Here is a 21,756-nt window from a genome sequence, read left to right on the forward strand (position 1 = left end):
CGCTCCACAGGCACCTGCAAAGTTTGCACAGCCCTTTCTTTCAACGCACCAGCAGTCTGAGACAAAAGGTGCATGGGAGGCAGGCGTTTTATTCCGCTCTCCGTGCCCCTGCGCGGTTAGAATCCTGTTTTCCGTGCATTTTGCGACTCGGTTGCGGCTCCGCTGGTTTTGTGGGAAGAGCAAGCCCCACGCAAGCCCCAAGCCAGCAGCTCGACCGTCCTCCCGTTCACGGCGCAAGGCTCGCGCAGCCCTTGGCATGGCCACAGCAACGCTGCGGGGAGCCCCGACCACGGCGCTGCGACCCGAGCCTCGCAGACAAAGGACCCGGCTGCGCGCGGAAGGGGTGCCAAGGGCTCAACCCGAGCCCCGTGTGCGGCCCCCGCTCCACGGCACTGCAGAAACGCCGACCAGCTCCCGCCACGCGAACTGGCGATTTCACGTCAACAACATTAGTTTTAAAAATTAAATAAAAGGACCAGCTACTTCAGACAGCGAGCTGTGTGTGCTAATTGACCAGCGGACTTTACCACCCTCCAAATCCCAGGTATTGCTACTACACACATTTTATAGGCAAAATCCTTCCAACGGAGAGCAAGGAAACACACACAGAAGGTGGGAGTGCCCGGGGTGAATATTAATAGCAATTCGATAAATATAGGAATCATCAAAATATAAATCATAAAAACTGTTAACGGTTCCCCAGAAATCTCCTTTGCCCATCTGCAGTAGCACTATTCCACCAAACATAAAAAGGGGAAAACAAATACATACCTGCACGCGGGAGGGGAGAACAGCTAACGCTGTACTATCTCATGCAATTATAGTCATGTTACTTCTTTTTTTTAAATATAGTTCTGTAGAAGAACAATATTAAGGGGGAAAATGCAGTTTCTGGTGGGTTTTTTTCAGAGTGTTATTACTATAGCAATACCGCATGAGTCACTGCTGTGCTGTTTTAGTAAAAATACCCTCCAAGAAATTTCTCTACCTTTTCCCATGTACCTTTTACTTCTTCTCTTCTTCCAGGCCAAAAAGGAAAAAAAAAAGATAATTTAGAATATGCCCCAAGCAGTACTGAAATAACTGTACCTACCCCATTCCTACTGACATCCTCCATTGGGAACAATGAATTTTTAATTCACAAAAACTAGCGAAAGATACAGCATGGACACCCATGAATAAAGGGAGGATGAAAAACACAGGGCTCCTGATGAAAACTGAAGCTGGCTGTGGAACAGATGGCTGATCATTTTCTTGGGAAACTTTCTGTCTGCATCCTAAGGAATCTTTTGTCCATGTGAAATTCAGATTACTAGGTGCCCAGCGAGCAGAGCAGGTACCCAGGAAGAGAAAACAAGCTGAACCCCTTTATTTCACAATTTCTAGTCAAAGGCTTTACCCTAAATCAGCACGTGGGGTGTGGGATTTGGCTCTGTATTCGCACGCCTTCCAACACGCATCCCCCCCTCTGCTATTTCCGCAGCAACGAACCCACGCTACGGTCAATGAGCAAAACGAGCAGCGGCAATCAGCAAGGCAGAATTAAAATACCCATGTCTTTTAAAGCGAGGGGCCTGAAACGCAGAGCAGAGCGCTGCTGGGCGTCCGGCGTGCGGTGCGACGCGGTGCGACGCGGTGCGGCGCGGTGCGGCGCGGGCAGCGTGGCGCTGGCCAGGAAGGCAGGCCCACGAGATGGCACTCTCTCACTCGCTTCCCCGCCACGGCCCAAAACCGGAGCGCGCAACTCCGGCTATAAATTACACAGCCAGACGGCTCTCATCACCGTGCCCGGCGCTTGAAGGAGATTCAGAAAGGTCTGCCGCAATTCCCTCTCGCTCAGGCGGGTCAGGATTGGGTCCTTCAAGTCTGTGCAAATGCTTTTAGCCCCACGGCTTTAAATTATGAAAGGTGACATGTGACCTCTGGTTTGTCTCATGAGACCAGGCACAAGATTTATAAATATTTCAGAAAGCTGGTTCTTGCCCTAAACAAAGGGACTCTGCACATTTTGTGAGGCTGGATCTGGGGATGGGGTGGGGAGCCGGAGGACAGCAGCGAGACGGAAGGGCTGCTGCTCAAGGTACCGTCCCCCAAACTTAACCGGACCCGGGGTTCAGACCTGCCATCTCTGTCACCGATTCTGAACACTTCCCCCTTCCACCAGCACACAGCCATCTGCCTACTGACCAGCCTTGAGCTCAGGACAGCATCAACGGGAGCAGAGATGGCACCTCTCTCACCCTCATTTTGGTCCCAATAGCATTCACATTTTCCTGTGAGCTTTTACAGCACAAAGCGTAAAAGACGCGGACAAGTGGCTGGAGAAGCAGCAAAACACAGGGAGGTTCAGAAACCTCTAGCTTGCTCCGCTGGCATGCTTTCCAGCAGCTTGAATTTCCCCATGAAATTCATAAAACGTTGCTTTCTCGGTCTCTGTTTTTAGATGGGTATTTGAGCAGAGCAGCCACTGTAACGCTGCATGTGCAAGTGCCCTGCGCAGTTGTGCACGCAGCCGCATGGCGGGGACCATTCTTTGTGTACCTTAACATCCCATATTCCTGGGATGATTTCCCTCTTTCACAGCTTGCCTGTTTTATAACAGATTTGATGCAGGAGAAGACAAATTGTCTCACAAAGGAAGGACGACAAATCATCTTGCAGCTCTTAACAGGTTATTTTTTTTTCCCTTTAAAAAGGAAATTTCCATAACAGAGGCGTCTGTCTTCTTACTAGGGATGTCAAACATCAAATGTTGGGACACGATGATTTCAGCCCATTGGCACTAACCGGGGTCACGTACACCACTTCACTGCTGCCAGCTTCAAAACATACAAAAACTCCTTGTTCAAATACCAACCCTTCTAACGACTACCGTTAAAAGCGATACGGGGTACTTAACTGCATCTATATGAGCTGACTTCTAAGGCTAAGTCAAAGGTTAGGGGGATAAAATCCACCAAACAAAACGATACGCAACGGGCAGAACGATACCGAAGCCGCGGTGCCTCGGGACCAACAGGTTTCGTTTCCCAGGTCGACACGTGCTTTTCTTCTCGGTTCCCAGCACAGCTCAGGTCTCCCCACGCTGAGCACCGGGCTCCCGAACGAGCCAGCCCAGGGAGCGCAGCAGGGTACGTACACATCACCTCCCCGGGGTGCAGGGGAGGCCCTGCATCTCCCCGGAGGGACCCGAGAGGGTCCCCGAGAGGGTCCCTGCCCTACGAGGGGGCTCTTCCAGAAGCCACAGAGCCCCGGTAGGCAGCTCGCCCTCCCACCCACAGCCGCGTGCCAGAAACACCAGTTTTCTCTAAAATGTCAGAGCACCGCACGCTCTGAGAGACTGCCCCGCGCGTCAGCGCTACGCCCTTTGTTTCCCAAAACAAAGCCAATGCAAAGCAGCACAACCTTTCTTCCAGGCTGTGTCTACATAAACTTAGAATAATTTTTCTCACACCGACACAGTCACCCGAGGTTTGTGCCGCGCGGCACAGAAGCTGCTGGTTCAGTTGTTCCAGGAAGAAGGGCTTTGCCTCCTTTCAGGGACTTCTGTCGTGGTGAACGTACTGGATTGACAATCGCAGAGCCCAAATTCCTCCGTTAATCTAGTCTCATGGTGTCTTAATACCCGAAGTACAAAGTGAGCTAAGTTAAAGGCTGGTATCTCACCAACTTTTTTTTTTTTTTTTTTTAATATTAAACTCTTATGTCATATAAGTAAATTAATCTTTTAATACCAGGATTTCCCACTATGTACCCCCCTCTGCTTGCAGCAAGACACGCTGTGACAAAGCAACTGCTCTAAGTCCAAGAGTGCGAATGCTGATTGGGAAAATACACAACGTCCTGGCTGAATCCAAGGGAAATGCTCTAATCCAAACCTCACTGGCAGCTGGATAATCTGTGTCTTAATTCAGCTTCCCAGCAGGCACTGGTCTGCTCGTGCAAGAGCAAGAGCGGGCTGGATGCTCTTCTACCAAGCATGACCCGAGGCCAACGCGACTGCTGGAGTCATGGCCTTAATTTCTTGCACTTGGCCGTGGGATTTCAGGCAGCGATTCCTGCCCTGCGCCCAGTTCTGCTGCCTTGCACGTCTGCGCTTCCAAAGTCAAACACAAAACGTACCACCGCAGGTGTGGAGAGACTGTTTATATACATACGTATATACATACAGGTATCTATATAGTAACGCTAAGTACGGTGCACTGGATATACCTGGTCAGCACTTGACCACATACAAAAAAAAAAAAAAAAAAAAAAGGAAGAAAAAGCAGAGGAAATATACTGTGATCAGCCCTGCAACGCATGGGCAGTACGCAGGAGCTGGAACGATGGAGCCACAACACGGACGTGCGTCCCTGGCTTGAAGCCCCAGTTGCCTGGGGTTCCTACACACCAGGGACGTGACAATAAGGTAACGTCCACCACAGGCAAACAGGTTATCTGGCTAAACGAACACCATCGGCCGGCGGTGTACGATCGATACTGCCCAAGGCAGGGACCAGTTCCCTAACTGCTGACGATCACAATGTCGAGGGGTCTGAGAAGAGCAGGGGAGATTTCCCCAGCTCCTGGAAAGGTTTCTGTGCCTCACGTCGCGGGTGGAACCGCGTGGTTTGACACAGTCCCATTACAGCCATCTTCTTCCCTCTAATTTGGCTCATAACGGATGCAAAGTCCTCCTCCGTAATGAAGAACCATTTGCCGAGGTAAAAAGCAACCTATCTAAAAGCCGATATATTCTCCCCCACGTTCACCCAGTTAGAAATCCCCGTTTGGAATTTCAGCTTGCACTTGAGAACGCGTCTCTTTTGTCCTGCCTGACTTTACTGCAGAAAAGCCTCCTTTTGCCTCCCATTTCTGCACTGGGTGCCATCTTTAATGATGATGTATGGGTGTCCTTTCCCTCAGCGGTGCTGTGGGGAGGGGGTCAAACATGTGACACCGCCAGCATGTGTATCAACAGCAAATTATAAACCGTGTCAATCCAAGTTAATGCAAAGCTGTAATCCTCTTTAACAAGAGATCAAATCAGTGCCATGAGTTATGTTCATTCTGTAATCTGATAAGAAATAGAGTGAGCCTCTAATAAAAGAGTAATGAGAGCCCTTAATGATGCTGTTAAAAGGTAGCGCCAGTTAAAATATTGCTGTTGTTCCAGCTGATTAGATCACTGTTGCATATTTGCACAATCTTGTTTTACCTGTCAGAATAACCCGAATCGTCTTGGGAGATAAAGGTGTTTGGACCCAACATCTGTGTCCTTAAAGAACGTCTCTCCTGCAAGTTACCATCCTCCAGAGGTGAAATAATGATGTTCATCAAACGTAGCAGTAATTTGATATTATACCTTTTTTTAAAGTGTCTGTGTTTAGTCTCTGTTCCACACACACGTACAGTGCAGAGATCTGAAGATCTATATATCAAAGCTGACAGAGAGATATAAGAAAACCAAAATCCACACACAGATCTTCTTCCCAGGAACACAGACGTTACCTGACCTTGCCACAACTAGGCTGTTTATAGGATCCACTCCTGCAGATACGGCAACTCTGCCCGTACTGAAAATAGGCTCACTTGCCTATGGACCTGCAGGCCTTCAGTGGGAACCTCTAGCCTCAGTTTGTCCATACAGAAATCCATCTGCCTAGCTCAGGAGCTTTCTGCGAGTGCACAGATGTCTGATCTCCTAAAAACGTGAGGCTGGGCAGAGGTAGGCCAGCTGAAGGTGACTGCACAGAAGGTCTGGGTTCAACTACAGCTCTAGCCCAGACCTGCTGTGTCACCTTTGGCAAGTCACTGAGGCTCCTGACTCACGGATTTCTGGCCCCAAATGCCTTTGGAGATAGGGGCTATCATTTCTCTGTGCCTCATTTCCCAAAGTGTAAATCAGAGAAGACTGGCATCTTCCCAACTCTGTTGCACACGGTGGTACTGAAGGATGATTATATTAAAGATTACGCTACGCTAGATACTGGAGCAACGGGCTCAGCGAAGTACCCCAGGTCATGAAGATGGGAAGAGGAAAAGTGTATTTCAAGGGAACCCCAAGAAGTGGCACCCACACGATGCCACCCTCAAACCCAGGCGAAATCACAACCAGAGAGAGATCAACCCTGTTCTAATCCTGGCTAATTCCTGCCCAAGACAGCTACCCTCTCCTCTGGACAACCACCGCAGCGCACTTACATTCAAGCTTTCGCCTTCAGGTTCCTTGTCTTAGGGCAGGCCCATTTACATAGCAATGACCTTGGACCGATTAGAAAAACCTTGGCCCAAGAGTACAATAAATGTATTTAAGTCTATAAACATATACCCCAAGATAACCATAAAAATCACTTCCAGTGTATGTTTTAAAATACTACCAAAGAGGGGTTAAAATAGAGGAGGGCTCGAGGCCACCAGTGTCCCACACATTACAACGTAATATATGTGAGCGCAAGGTTAAACAGCCATGCCCATGCGTAGGGTGCATGAAAAACTGGCAAGTGGAAGATTAATTGCCTGCACGAATGCTATTATTCCAACCAGCAGCAAGAATAAGAAAGAAAGTGGCAGTGATGTTGACAAAGGCAGTTATTGTACTTGTACGTTTCTTTTCTCAAATTCAGGCTGTAAAACAATTCTGGAGTGACTGTTCATCCCCTTCTCCATGCAGCGCTCAGGCTGCTTCTCCTCACACGCATTTGCTCTTTGTTTCCCCAGCCAGCGGCAGTGGCAAGTGATAAATTCGACGTGCCAGATTCCCAGAAGTCCTGGGCATCCCACAGCCTTGACACCACCAACCAGGGACCTTCAGGTGAGTGCTAGCAGTTCATTGCACTGTTCATTGCCAGAGTAGTGTAAAATGGCTCAAACGTACGGGAGAATCAGGCCCCAAATGTATTCTTAGGCTGCATTAGCTAAATATACAGAAAACATATTAAATATACGGAAATTAATTAAATATTAATTCAATATACAGCAAACAGCAAGGTATTACAGTGATACACAGACCCGTGCCTTCAAAAGCACTTACCGCAAGCAAAGCAAGACAACAGTCACAGACAACTCCCCTCTGCTTTTGCCCCAGCGACGAAGGGCTTGTGCAGCTCGTCACGGGGAGCGAGGACTTGGCACAGCCAAGGAAGAACCAGAACTACACCACCACTCGCACCCCCGGACTCTACGCCATCGCCCCAAGCTTCTGCCCATCCACGGCTGCGCATACGTATGTTTTTATTGGCATTTTCCAGGTATCTACCTGCCACTGTAGCCACTGGTAGAACTTAAGGGGAATGTTCTGCCAGCTCTGTTTCTACAACCCCTTTTTTATATACAGCTCACTGACACTTTAAAATTTCTCACGCGACAACACAGAGCGCCCCGTTGTTCAGATGTGTATTTATTTTGGGGTCATGCCTTTTAAGTGCCTGACCAGAAAAAAAAATGGCTCAGAGCGTGATCACATCACTGTGAAGTGTATACTTGCATTTTCAATCTAGTAATTCACACTTGCAAACAATAAAATTACCTTCTTCTGTCACAAAGGAAAGCTGTTATCATTACTGCTTCCCTCTCATGCGTACAGGCCTGGTCCTTTCTTTTTAATTCACCTGCAGTTTAAAGCAGACGTTGAATTCTTCTCGCCTTGTCCGGTACAGCTGTGTGCTGCTAGAGAGGTATTATGGCCCGTGGCAAGTGCAGGGGCATTTAAACAGGGATGTGAAGTGACCCCTAGAGAGTGGCTATGATTTTCAAAAAAATGACTGATAGCAGCAGATAGCTTCATTTTGGGAGAGTTGAACCAAAACACCTATAGAGGCCTAATTTTCCGACACTGGCCGCTGCGGTATTTTGAATATGGTTTATGTCTGGATGCAAACACAAATGCTGTAAACTAGGGAGGAAAGGAAGGAAGCCAAGCTAAGTAACGCCCAGGTTTTCAGTGTGCAAAGCAAGAATGCCCAGCCAAACGTGGAAGGGCTGCTGCAAAAAGGAAGCAAGAATCTGTTCTTAAAGCCCACATTGAACAGGACAAGAAATAATGGGCCTAAATTACAGCAGAGGGAAATTTAAGCTCAACATTAGGGCTAAACAATGCCAAAGCACATCCCGTGGGGAAGAAGCTGCAGAGAAACTGCTTAAGGAAGACTGTAATGCCTGCAATAGGCAAATGTAAGGCATATTTTTTGTGTTACAGGTAACCAGCAGGTATTTTGGCAAACAGTGAGGAAAGCTTAGGCTTCTATTTGTGTATCTGTCTCTTGTCTGAAACAAAAGCTTTCCTATGTGTGTTAAAAAATGAAATAATACTACTACTATTACTAAACCACTGTTTTTTACAGGCACTTCTCAACAGCAGAGCTCCGTTGCTCAGAAGGGGAATCGGAGTCACAGAAACGCAGAGCGACCTGCTCAAGGTCATCCACGAAGCCACTGGCAGAGCTAGGAACAGAACCTGCCCAGCCCGAGTCCGGCATTGCCCCATCCGTGTCCAGGGTTTGCTTGAAAGCCTGATCTTGGCAGAGCGGGATACAGCTGCCCACATGGTACGACCCTCAGGCACGCTTGCTGGTGTGCATCAACCAACAGTCTCGCTCTAGACGGCTAAACCAACATCAGGAGATAAGTGAGGAAAATGCCATTAACAGAAAATATGGCGGGCCTCCAAAGTGACTAATAAACTTAATGTAAGAAATAAGTTCCCGCAGTCAGACAATAAGCAGCAGCAGCTGCTGCCACGCTGCTGCCACCAAAGACTCAGTAAAACATGCAAGCGATGTAATAACCCGCTCAATGTGGAGAAAAACCCCAGGAGACGTTTTCAGTAAACCAAATGTCAAACGCTCTGTCCCTACCACAATGATAACTATGTCGACACAGCGTACCGTAGATAGCATCCTATTAGCTGTAATAGCTTCTGAGGGTCAGCCAGACCCTGTGCAGTTTGTGGTGGACTCAAGGTGCCTCCCGAGAAGCGGGGGGAATAAGGGTTATGGAGATGGCAGCCGATGAAGTGTAGCCGAGGCCTGAGAAGGCTGTTGTGCAGAATGACTCCACTGTCCCAGCTGTTTCGATGCACTTCACGTTTGCATTGACTTGCTGGAGGATTTTGGCTTACAGAATGCATTTTCTATGCAACTTTTGGAACACAAGTGAGTGCGGTGGACTGCGAAGGAGGAGGCAATGTCACCTCTGGGGACAGCAAACGTAGTGTAACTCCTAGATTATTAGCATCAGCCTCACTATTTTTTTTCACCTTCCTCCCCCTCACGCCCCCCCCATGCAAGCTGAGCTTGCCTTCGTTCTGGGGACAGAGCAGGGGTCTGTATGCCTGCCTAACCTGTACGACAGTGCAATACGTATCATACGCAAAAAAGGACAGACACCCTAACCTCATTCAAAATTCTCAAAGAGTAAGTAATAACCACTCAACTGGACATAATACTAAGATAAATACTAGAGTCACGGGTATTATTAATGCATATGGTATGAACCGGTTCTTCCTAAACACACATATGCCACCTGCTAATTACCCTCAGACAAAAAGATGTGGGGAATGAACAGCACATCCCAGAGCAATTTCTACAGGATGGTTCGGCTCTACTAGGAATGTGTGTCTATCCTGCCCCATGTTTTCTTTGGGGCTTTCCAAAACAGCAAAGACTCCAGTTCCATACAGGTAAGGAGGTCCTTGCCAGCTGGGAAGCACAGAGAGCTGCTGCCTCAGGGCCTGCACAGCAGAAACAAAAATGCACTTGGTTGTTTGCTAAATAAGCAAAAGCGTGTATGTCTAATCTCACAGTGCCAAAGCCACTCGTGTCCCTCTCCTCCTATGACCCAGGTAAGGGGGTGGAAGAACTGGCCAGCTTATACGGCTGGAGGCATAGCTTTCTTCACCCTACACATCCGACACATTTATTTTTGTGGCGAGAGGATCTAGACAATAGTCAGAAATCAGAGCAGTTTTCTCACTTGAAAAAAAAAAGAAAAAAAGAAAGAGTAAAGAAACTATGAGAAAGATGCATGATGAAACAGCACAGGTCTTATTATGGACACAAAACATCTTAGTGCCAGCTTACTGGTGAGCTCTCATCCAGAAGTCTGTGCAATACCCCAAAAGGCAACGGTCTAGGAACAGCAGGTATTTGGTTTCCATTTCGCAAACAGACAAATGACATCTCTCTCGCACAAAGCACAAACATGTTCCACAACCCAGGGGAAAGATGTTTCTCAAGCCTTCTACATCCATTCACTGGAAAAATTATTCCACCTCCTTCCCACAAAAAGCTCAGCATTTCCAGATTTAGTTTAAAAATGTAATACTTAAGAAATACGGGTGTATATGTAGAAAAACTACCTAGCAACTATGCATAAAACTTCATTGATATTTTCTTTACTAATTAGCACATTAAAACTTTATAGTCTTCCAGTAAAATTCTTCACTCTTTAAATAGACATAAACACAAGCAACATTTAGGCCTTGAGTGAATCTTGACTGAACTATTCCAGTTATTAACTGCTTTAAGAAAATGCATACCAAACAGAATTTAGAACAGTTGTCGTATCTGTCAAAAGACAAGTTCTTTCTAAGTTTCGATTATACCTGACGACACCAGATAACTCAGTTGTCTATTTCCAAAATAATTCCATAAAACTAAAAGATTTCAAAATCGGAAGCGTTTCAAAGCAGGAATCAAAATGTAGGTACTGAGATTTATGAAAATTTCTTGTTTGGTGTCACAGTAATTACAGAGTGAAAGCTCAGCCAGACTGCCTGGACAGATGTGACCAAGACACCCAGGCTATGATGCCAGTGACAAATGGTTAACTGATAAGAAGAAATGGAGGGGGCGACAGACTGAAGAACAGGTCAATATCATGCTGTCATGAAGCCATTTGAGAAACATAATTAATCTATTACTCACCTGGCATCATCATTCATTGTACAGTGGTCAATAGGTGCCATGAAGCTCACCAGCTTGCTATGGACATGATACCTGAATAGTGCAGGAAATAAGCAGGCAGCACATTAGTAACTATTAATGAAAAGGAAATGTTGCTGCTTGATTAGAAGCAGCCTGAGATGCAAAGCCCTGCCTTTCCCGGTGGCTATCTAATGAGTCACTAGTCGTAGCCGGCAATTCCCCCTCCCCTCCCTCCTCCTCCTTTCTTATAACATGGACACAAGAGTAATCAGGCGATACAATGAACCGAATAGCAAGCAAATCCTTTTTTGTTGCAGCTAGAAAGAGGACATACAGCATCCATTAACTGTGTGCCAGTACCTAATGAGACTCCCAGACAGACAACCTGAAAAGTCAGAGACAGAGAAACAAGAACTCGTTTTCAGCCTTCCGTTCAGCTGGTGTCTTAACCACCTTCTGGAATTTGTGCCCAAAGAGCCCACTGCAGGCAGCAGAAGCGTCAGAGCATCAGACCTTCCCAAGCATCCATCTGCTATCGCTTTTTCCTTGCTCTGTGGTGTCTAGGGCCCTAAAGCATACCAAAGTCCCACTCTGCTAGCCATACCCGTAGCTGGAAAGTCTTACCCTGAATAACTTACAAATGGAGCATGTAAAAACAGGCAAAGGAGGAGACAGCAAAAAGACCTGTGCAAAGAAGAGATGGGGCATGTCCAAGGTGATACACTGCTGCATCTGTCAGCTTCTGATCCACCAAAATATTTCTGCAAGCTGTACTGCACCTCCACAGGATGAGAGAAAATGGCCTCAAGTTGCGCCAGGGGAGGTTTAGATGGGGTAATAAGAAATTTTACTTCACGGAAGGGGTTCTCAAGCACTGGAACAGGCTGCCCAGGGAAGGGGTTGAGTCACCATCCCTGGAGGTATTTAAAAGCCGTTTGGATGAGGGGCTTAGGGACATGGTGTAGTGGTGGGCTTGGTAGTGTTAGGCTTACGGTTGGACTTGATGATCTTAAAGGTCTTTCCAACCTATAGGATTCTGTGATTCCAGACATGGGATCCCCTTCCCGCTTTCCACACTGGGCTAGGAACTTGCGGTAGCTTTTCATGACTTATATTCAAGGACCTGACATATAAAATTTAACAGAGTACTGAAAAACTCTGAATGAAAAGGTGGCTTTAAACCCTAGTGTCTAAGGGCAGGGGCTTCCAAACCAATGGCTTTTGGTGTACACTACCATGCTGCCAACCCAAGTTGGAAATGTTTTATCCAAGCTGCTGCTATTTTTAGAGCTTGACAAATAGCAGGCAAAAGGATTCACAACCATTTGCCCAGAATCACCTTTCCACTCTGTCACCTCTGCACTCCCTTTTGTTTGCTTATGCAGGAACATTCCCTCGAGGGGATTTTTAGCTCACAAGACTATTTCAGAATGACTCTTCAGGCACAGCACACACTCGCCCTTACACAAGGGCTTCTCCGCACAATCAAGTCTTTGTCGCTCGTAATGGAAGGAACTGCCCTGGTCTGAGGCTGTAATGACTGAGTCAGGGAACAGACATAGCCATGCAGGGCTAGTACTGCACCAACCAACAGGTCAATAGGCTGGACTATGAAATAGTTTGCTTACGAGACATTAACAACTGATGGATTCATAGAGATCAAAGCTTATACAGGGCCAGTCTGCGCAGCGGCAAGGGGACTTAGCAATTCTGATAAATGCTCTGACCCGAGTTGTTTGTCCAGAACTAATTACTGTCACATTTTTTAAATCGGGACTTTAAAAATCCCAGTCTAGCAGATATAAAATATTTAATTTCATTCACAGAAAGACAGCCCATGCAGCACAGGACCAGAAATCACTGACAGGAAAAATAGGTGTGCACACATCACTCCGTCACATCTGCCTCAAGAAAAGGCATGTCCTAGCAAGGGACAGCAGAGTTCTAGGCACCAGCTTTCTTAAGCTCAACTGTGGAGTTTTAGGATGAGCTCACTTCCCCTCTTAGTGCCCCAATTTTCCTGTCTATGAAGGGGACGGGTACTCATGTCAAGCAGAAGATCGACTGCTTTTGAAAGCACTTGAAGATCCTCAGACCCTACAATAAACAAGCAGATTTCATCCAAACATGCTATAACATTGAAGGTTTGCTAAAGGATTACTATAAAGGAAGAATTATGGAGACAGATGAAACTTAGTATGTGATGCTTTGCTTTCCAGGATCAAAAAGTCCTTCACGAAAACAAATCTAAGCACTGCTGCCCCCATTTTAGAGAAGGAAAAAGAAGAACAGAGGATAAGTGATCTGCTTGGGGTGACACTTGAGTCTCTCAGTGAAGAACCAACTATTTAAAAACACCCATTTGGGCTCTACTGGACTATTCTGAAAAGATGCTGGAGCTTAACTGCATGTTAATCCTAAACACAGACAATGACCCTTTTTTCTTTTATTGATATTTTCCCTGCAGGGTCAGTGCAACTTTTATTTAAAGAAGAAAAAAAAAGCACCTAAGATCTAAGAGGCAATTGACTTGGCGAGATAGCTGATCTCTCAGGAATGCTGAAGCGCACAGATTGCACACAATGAGAGACTTCCCCATTATTCCTGGAGGTTTACGAGTCTGACTCAGTTGTGTGATGTTGTCAGTAGTTTTGACTGAATCATGAATATATCCAATTATGTGTGATGCTGACAGAAAAGAATATTGATAGTCAATAATTATAGGCTTTTCAGGCCAACAAAGTAGCTCTTCCCTCTTTTAATAAATTATCTTATGACATCTATCTTAAAAATTGCTATGCCAGGCCTGACCCAGACTGACTCCACTGACTTTCTATCAGATGCCATCTAAACTCACGATTTATAGTTTACTCACAAAAGGATGGTTAATGTTGCGGATTTTTCAGGAAGCAGTGCAGCTTTTCAGCATGCCTCCCTGCCACAAACACCTCCTCCGCTACAAATCATGCAGTCATGCTAAACTCAGGGAGACTAATATATCTGCTCTGCAACAGGGAAAAAAAAAACCTATCCTCCCCAGACTGCTTCCCTTTCCACCCTACCGCGTGGAAGATTCTTCCACTGGAAACACAAGGGGAGAGATCAACCCAAATTAGTGATCCAGGAGTCAAGATGTGAAATGCTTTGAAGCTAAAGCAAGCTGCGATGGGACTTACAAAAATAAAGAGAGATTAGATACCAAATTCCAGTTGACAGTCAGTGGGAAATAGACATCTACCTCACTGAGGCATTTCTGCACATCTTCCCCTGGAGCTGCTATCCACGTTTGAGTCAGCTAAATATATATTGCACAAGAGGTGTTTATTGGCTTTCACTGGAAATTACGGCCCCAAATCACTTAGGGACATCTGAACACCTCTCTGCAGTCTTTTCTGAGACCAAAGAACGCTCTTGCCAAGACTGATCTGGGCAATGCTCACAGGCTGCATCCAACCGAGTCTGCTTATTCTACGCTCAGAAAACATTAAGATTCCCCAGTGGATGCCCCAGAGCAAGACATCTTGCCCTAAAAGGCATGAATAAGCCTACCAATGCACCCCAGAGCCAACCCAGCACAGTCAGACTTTATTTGGCAAAATGAGAACTTCTTGCAGCAGCTGTCACCCACCGGATTCTCCTTCCTTTACTGGCTTTTCTGTCCACTTTCTTCTTTATTTTGCTTCGTAACTTCTGGATGGCCAGCCATTGCCTGAGGAATGCAGAACGACAGTTACACAACTTTTAGAGCCCCCAGGAACATGAGCATTAGGTACACTGGGGCCCTTCCCGGCCCTTCTACCTATCGCATTTGCACAAATGAAGGAGGTCAGAACCTCAGGGAAACAAGTATGAAACTTCAAGTGCCCGTGGTACTGCTTCACTCCACAGACTTGGCATTTAAACAGTAAGCGTTTCTCCTGGCTCCAGCCACAATGGGACACGCAGACCAGACCTGCTGATCCCGATGAGACCATCACTGTTCAGTGAGACTATTCTACCTGCAGGGAAACCCATAGAGGCCACAAGCTTGGCTCTGTTTTTCATGCCTTCTTGATTATTGACTATTTTTAGGAATCTTTAGAATTAAAAATAAAATCTTTACAAAATATAAATGCTAAAATCTGTAAAAAAATGTCTTTACAGGTACTGCTTTTTTGTTTCAGCCTTGATTACTAGAATGACTTCTGTTTTGCATGTAGAAAGCCCGTAGCAGAATAGATGGTCTGCCACATCCTAAACTGATTCTTTAAGTGAGATAGGTTATGCTAACTTCATGAACAGAATCACCATGATGCAGTAGATGCTCTGAATTTATTTCCTCTCTCGGTTTTGCAAAGTATATTGCAAATTATAAGCAAGTATTTCTCCCCACCCCCTCTGACTTAGACCTGGCAAATCTAGCAAGAAGCCCTATATAATGCTCCAACTATTACTACACAAAACTACAAAAGAAAGAAAAGCAATAAAAGCTTTCAGAAAGTGCTGTCCGACCCCCGGCTGTATTTAGAAGGAAGAGCTCAACTCCTCAAACAGAACTTCACCAAGTCAAAGAAGTTTTCAGCAGGGGAAAACTTCTACTAGTTATAAATATTTTTTTACGAAAACGGGCGTCATCTTACCTGATTTATACAATGAAAACTCGACATCAGGGAAAAAAATCTAGCAAAATCCAATTACTGCAATCTTAATATAATCTTAATTACTGTAATCTATTTTATTGTAAAGTCAGATAAATGTACAATGTAATCACCACTTAAATGTAATTTTGTCTATATCATGTTAAATTATAGTGAATAGCTTTCCATAATATTCCAGACATACACAAAATAAATTTGACACATTGCACTAAAATTTGGGTAATATTTTACAAGGATAAAAGTTATTCCGCCATCACAAAATTTCCTAATGCATTTTCTCCCCCTCCGCATACACATACCCCCATAGCACTTTTTCAGTGGAGAGCCCTATTCCAGCATTTTCAGCCTTCCTCTGCTTTTACACTTTTCTAAATTATAGCCCATGGCTATTTAAATGTACACTGTTCATTAAGTGGTATTTGGAAGATTCTTCATTTTCTAACTATAGAATTAAACAGAGAAATAAGAGCTTCCCTGCATGGAATTCTACTTTACTTCTGCACCCAGGAAATGTTCCCTGATATTTTACAGCAGGGAGAGCGCATACACAGGAATTGCTTTAACTGATCTCACAACAGAAGGTTTGCGCCTCTAAAACAATGACAGATCAGAGCTCATAATGAGAAAAGGCCAAATTTCAGCAGCGGGCAGTCACTTTGTCGAGTTCCCCCTCGCTAGGGTCGGTTACGACACCCCTCTATGGATTCCCTTTGTGCTGCCTGAACCACTGAGAGACAGAAACATCCAAAGTCTGGAACAAGCCTTTTACAACTGGAAAGTATCTTCAGGGGATCGCAGACAAACCAGGGCACAGCTCAAAGGCTGGCAAACTCGGAGTCAGACAGTGTGATCCATAACTAAGGAATACGTTACAGAGGATGACTGTTCTGACTAATGGCGTACTGTTTTGTTAATTTGTTGTGCAATTTCTTACACCCAGATGCTTTCTCCAGAGTCATTCAAAATTTTGCCCTCCTCAATGAACTGGACTGGAAGCCCAGAAGTAGTTTTGCACTTCTGGACTGGAATGCAGTGCTGGGGTGAAGCTAGTGCTGTTACAGACAACTTCCTACTTACCTGCCCATTGCTACCTGGTCATTGGGGTCCAATGAAGTGGTTTTACGTTCTATAAGTTCTCGAAGGAGCTACAAGAAAGACAACAATCCCATTTAAAAGCACAGTAAAGACATGTTAACGCAAACAGGCTCACAGGTTTCTCAGAAGACTTAAGAAATTAGCTGCCAAGTTCCCAAGGGAACCTGTATGCCTCATTTCTTGAAACTCCCTAGAAAACCCCAAGCCAAGAACCAAGGCTTTTTAACATTTCCTCTGCACAAAAGAGTCTTCCAAGGGAAACAGCTGATATCTCTGAAAAGGTTCAAGCAAGGAAGCAGAACCCTCTGTTAAAAGTGTAAGTTACTGTAGATCATCCCCCTCTTCCAAAAAGGTCCCCACAGAATATGTGACTGGGGCATAACACTGAAGGCCACTACAAAGAGCTTCTGTATATAAGTTCATTTCAGATGGATCTAGGAATAATATAACCTTCCTTTCAACACATCATGGTTTATTTAGGTGACATGTAGCATCATATCATTCATCCAGAGAGAATCTAAAAGGGTATGCAGAGCCAGAGGGGCACAACTTAGCAGCACCATGGTCCAAGCACAAGGAGCCCCACATGGGCGAAGCAAACTGATGATCTTCAGTCCAAGCAATGGCAAAGGACTGGAATCCCTGGGGACACTGCAAAGCCCCCTCTGGGATTGTCAGACGGGGCAATCGTTCGGCAACTGCTCATCCCAGGAGCCCAGAGCAAAGTGTACAACCCCACAGCGGGCAAAGAGGTGGCAAGCCTGGGGGGATGTGAGCAGCTAAGCCTGACAGGAGATGGTCATTTCTCACCTGGAGGGGCAGAATGAAGAACTCAGCTTGTATTTCAGAGGCTGGTACTCTTCCGTGGGCTTTTGGAAGGATAAAAAAGGCCTGAATCTTCACAGGCTGTTGTGTACACAACTCCCATGGGCAAGAGATGTAAGGCAGGCAGATCTGCAGGAAGACCTCTGCCCCACAGGTCTCGCCCCACACTTTGAGTGGGGAGGGCAGGGGGGAACTGAAACACTTCACCAAACAGAAGTCAAACATTGCTGGGCAGTAACGCTCGCCCTGAGGAACAGCACGGCAAAATAATTTTTACAGCTAGAGCAGGAACTCTCAAACAGGCTTTTCTATTTCTTTTCATGTCCTGAGGGTTGGGTTTTGTCCTTTTTGCTTCCTGCAGCCAAAGAATATTGTGAACAGCCTTTTTGGATACTTGACCAGCGCTGTATGTTTATCACCACTCACTGTAAATTGTACGTGCTGTGCCTTGGGTATTAGCCAACATATTAACACAAAGAACAGAAATAAACCCTCCGAAACTGAGGGGCACAGACTGCTTTCTAGATGCCAACATTTCACTGACTAGTGAAGTTACTGCCTCAGCTCAGAAAGGACCCGAAACAGACCCACCTGGAAACCAGAGAGTCCAGGCAATTCCACAACGATGCTAAAGAAGAAAGGATGAATGACGTTTTTCCTCCACCCTATACTTTCGCTCAAGTTGGAGAGCTGGACTGCAATGGTCAATCGAGGTACAGTAACACTCACGGAAAGCAGGGCTTGGGGAGCAGCCGTGGTCCTGGCTACAGTCTTCACCTGGCCCAAGACAGCACGCACAGGCAAGGCAAGAGGACAAGAAAGAAGCTCCACACCCCCCCGGCAGCCGGGGATGTGTATGAGAAAAGACCAGCTCAAGTGAGACGCGGCATTTCTGAGCACAGCTCAGCTCCTGGCTACGGCTGTGCGCAGAGCAGCCTGCCCTCAGACGGCTTCCCAGGCGCCGACGCTGCCCCACCGAGCGCAGCTGACACCAAAAGCGGTCCCGGGCACAGTGCTACGTGAGAAACTCGCTGACCCCCAAAGTTTCTGATCACTTAAGTACACTACTGGAGCGAGGGAGGGAAAAGGCATGCACCCCACAAAAGAAAAATGCCATAAAGGTAGATGGGTATCATTTTACGACCCTTTTTTTTTTTTTCAAGTAAGAGACACTCAAGCAACAGAGATAATATTTATACCTGTCCACATCTTTCCTCTCCTTCAAGGCATACATCATATTACAAAAAGAAAGAGCGATTCAGGCATAATTAAAAACCTGCCATGACTTTTTTTCTATTTGCTTATTTTTGGAGATTATTACTGCAGCAATTACATGTAAAAATTCCAGGAAGAGAGGCCACTGGTTTATTATCACTAGAAAACAGCAAGCTGCTTCTCTGCCCTGCTTATCTGATTGATTCCCAACATCTTTCTGGCACACAATCTATCAGTTTATCTCTCCCACTTCATCACAGTCACTTCTGGCAGCTAAATACAAGATCCAAATCCAGTGTTACACAGACATACGACACAGTAAACCTATGTAACACCACTACTCTGTAAACAGCTGCCCTTAAGGCTAAGCAGAAATGGGATCTTGGTTTCTAGTCAATATTCTGTCAAAAGCAAGGTGGGAGGGAGGGTTTTAACAGCAGCGAGAAATGGTGCAGCAAGGTTTTAGTGGTTTCTTCCTATACCAGCAATAAGGTGTGTTTACTGTCTCCTCTTATCTTGCTTCTTTGGCACGATGCACAGAAAAATCTGCTGAGCAGTAATGGCAGAGGCTAAGGCCCAAGCAGACAATAATGCGCAGACGTCCTACGCTCTTAGAGAACTAAGCAGCAAGACATTTTCAGCAGGACTTGCTCTTCCTGGTGGCCCACCAAATCCACAGACGGGTAGACTAAGGAGTGCCGCCAAGGTCTTACAACTACGTCCACACTGGTTAGAAAGAGATGCATTTTGGGGGCAGGTTCCTAATGCTGCACCTGGGAAGCGGGCAGGATCTCGTTGGACAGGATCCCTCTCCTTTCGGCAAGGCAGCGTTTCCCAGGACAGCTGGGAAGGGCGAGGAGTCGAACTGTGTGCCACTTGGCGCGGCGACGGCAGGGATCCCGTTATTTGCTGGGGGGCACGTCCTCTCCTGTGCAGAGAGGATTCTCTCACCAGAATTAGCAGGGAAAAGCTTTGTGCAGCAGTAGGAGACTAAACCCTGCACACAGTCGTCTCCTCTGCGCTAACTAGGCCACCAGCCGATCAGCCATTAGTTGAGGCAGAGACGGTTTTGTTGACCTTGGGGCTGACAGTGAAATGTTCTTTCAATGCAGCGTCAACTGCAGGACCGGGGACACTCCTGGGGAGGGGAGAGGGGGACAAAGATGAGGGGGAAGTAAAAAAAAGCAGGGACAAGAGGGAAATTAGGGAACAGAAATAAAAGCTGCGAAGCATCTTATTACATCTAAATAGTGTACGTCTTAAAGCTAAAGTTATAAATCATGCTAACAATGGTTACTAAAATAAAAGTGGATGTAGCCAGAGGCTACCACTGAAAAAGTCAGTCTAGACCTGCCTCGCTGCCTTTGGTCTTTAAGGATTTGATTAGTTTTTCCGCTTTCTAGTTCAGAGTCTTGCATTCAGCCCATGCTCCAGAGCCAGCTAGGGCTCAGGATACAGAATGAATGATAAATTCATTTACTGAATAAAGCAACAGTGTTTTCACAGCACAAGACTTAAAACACTTCCGAAGCTGTAATATTTCATTAAGCTTGGTGATTCTGGTTAAAATTTATTAGTCAAAACAGAAAACTCTCATCAGACCCCATATATTCCATTAGGAGTGATATATGGTGTCTCCCAATGTCTAATTATTAACTAGGAAGTGTAAGTAAATCACTATCAGCATTAAGCCCTGATGTGTGAAGACAGAGTTCGAGTCAGGCAATTTCAGCATCAAAAGGCTTTGATTTGAAACATATCCTTTTTTGCTTTCCCTCCTTCACCTCTTCACATCTTCCCTGAACTTCAAAAACCTAAGCTCAGTCTCCCACGTAAATGAACACAACTGCCTACCTGCAACAAAGGGCAACCACGTCCAGCAGTCTGCAGCTCAACCACCAACTCCGAGCTGCTCCTACCGAAAGCTGGAACCAGGAGGACAAACCATGTGCAAAGCGGACCACGGGCAATAGTAAGCAGAAGAAAGTTGCTAACATCAGTTTCATTTGTCTTTGCAACGAAGCGGCGATGCTTGCCGCGAGTGCTCCTGCGCACGGGTCTTTCTGAACTCAACAAAGCTTCGCTATGAAAACCAACCCCGTCAGACTCCCTAGTCAAAACCAGGGACTACCAACCACCACAAGAAAAGCAGGCAGAGGTCGCGTGGTTTGCCAAGGCCCACAAACCGTGTTCACGGAGGGCTGGGAGCGGATGGGAACTGATTCTCCCTCCTGTGTCCTGAGCACGCAAGAGAGCTTAAAATCTGCAACCGCTAACAAAGAGCAAGGCAGAACATGTCCAAAGGCAAGAGTTTCAAAAGCCGTTAGTATTCACCTACCTTTGCTGACACCAAAGCTGTTGTTAAAATTTACACTGGAGTCAATGATGTGTGCTTTCTAAAGAATTCACCTCAAAAGGACTCCCTCTCTACGCTAGCTAAAGAGATGCACGCAAAGTACATTGTACAAAATTAGAGGGATTTAGAAATGCCATCAGGGTGTTGTTCAAGGGTAATAGAGATTCATTTCTCATTTTAGAGGTCAATTTTCATTTTAGAGGTTAGGTCTCATTTTCATGCACTATCTATCAGTGTTTCTAATACTACAGTTGCTGACCTTTCTGATTTGCAGACCCCTAAGAATTTCCAGTTGAGACAAAGAGCTAAGTATAGCTGAAATAAGCCTCGTGACAAAAGGCTCACTCTTCCTAGCCCTCACAGACCAATTCAGATTAATACCTCGCAAAAGTTGATCTACAGTATATCACAGGAAACGGTTTCGTTTGCAAAGCTTAGGAATGTAATCGGAACAAAAGAAACACTTTTTCTCTGATGTTATTAAAATCTTCAGAAAAGCCAGCAAAGGCACGGGTCATTTCTGCTACAGTGCATCAAAGCCACCTCCTCTGTCTTGCAAGTGGTGCTGCTGCCTTTGAATTCACCGAGTCAGGTATGCGAAGAGGTGAGACGCAGTCTCAGCCCGGCCATTGTGCTGGCCGCTGTACGAGGAAGTCAAACCAGCCCTATCGAGCTCCCCGCGCCAATAATAATGTCAAACGAGGGGCCGACAACGTTCACT

General features: G+C 45.9%; 1 protein-coding gene across 1 annotated transcript in view; it reads right to left on the reverse strand.

The window, feature by feature from the left end:
- AATF (apoptosis antagonizing transcription factor) overlaps nt 1–21,756 on the reverse strand; it is a 57,754-nt gene that overhangs the window by 6,482 nt on the left and 29,516 nt on the right. Inside the window, exons 9-11 of the mRNA XM_075517999.1 lie at nt 16,622–16,689; nt 14,536–14,616; nt 10,908–10,979 (exon numbers count right to left, since the gene is read on the reverse strand). Of these exons, the coding sequence (XP_075374114.1) occupies nt 10,908–10,979; nt 14,536–14,616; nt 16,622–16,689 (221 nt within the window). The remainder of the gene's footprint in view (nt 1–10,907; nt 10,980–14,535; nt 14,617–16,621; nt 16,690–21,756) is intronic.

Source organism: Mycteria americana, chromosome 15 (genome assembly GCF_035582795.1).
Source record: "Mycteria americana isolate JAX WOST 10 ecotype Jacksonville Zoo and Gardens chromosome 15, USCA_MyAme_1.0, whole genome shotgun sequence".
In the NCBI taxonomy this organism is placed as follows: Eukaryota; Metazoa; Chordata; class Aves; order Ciconiiformes; family Ciconiidae; genus Mycteria; species Mycteria americana.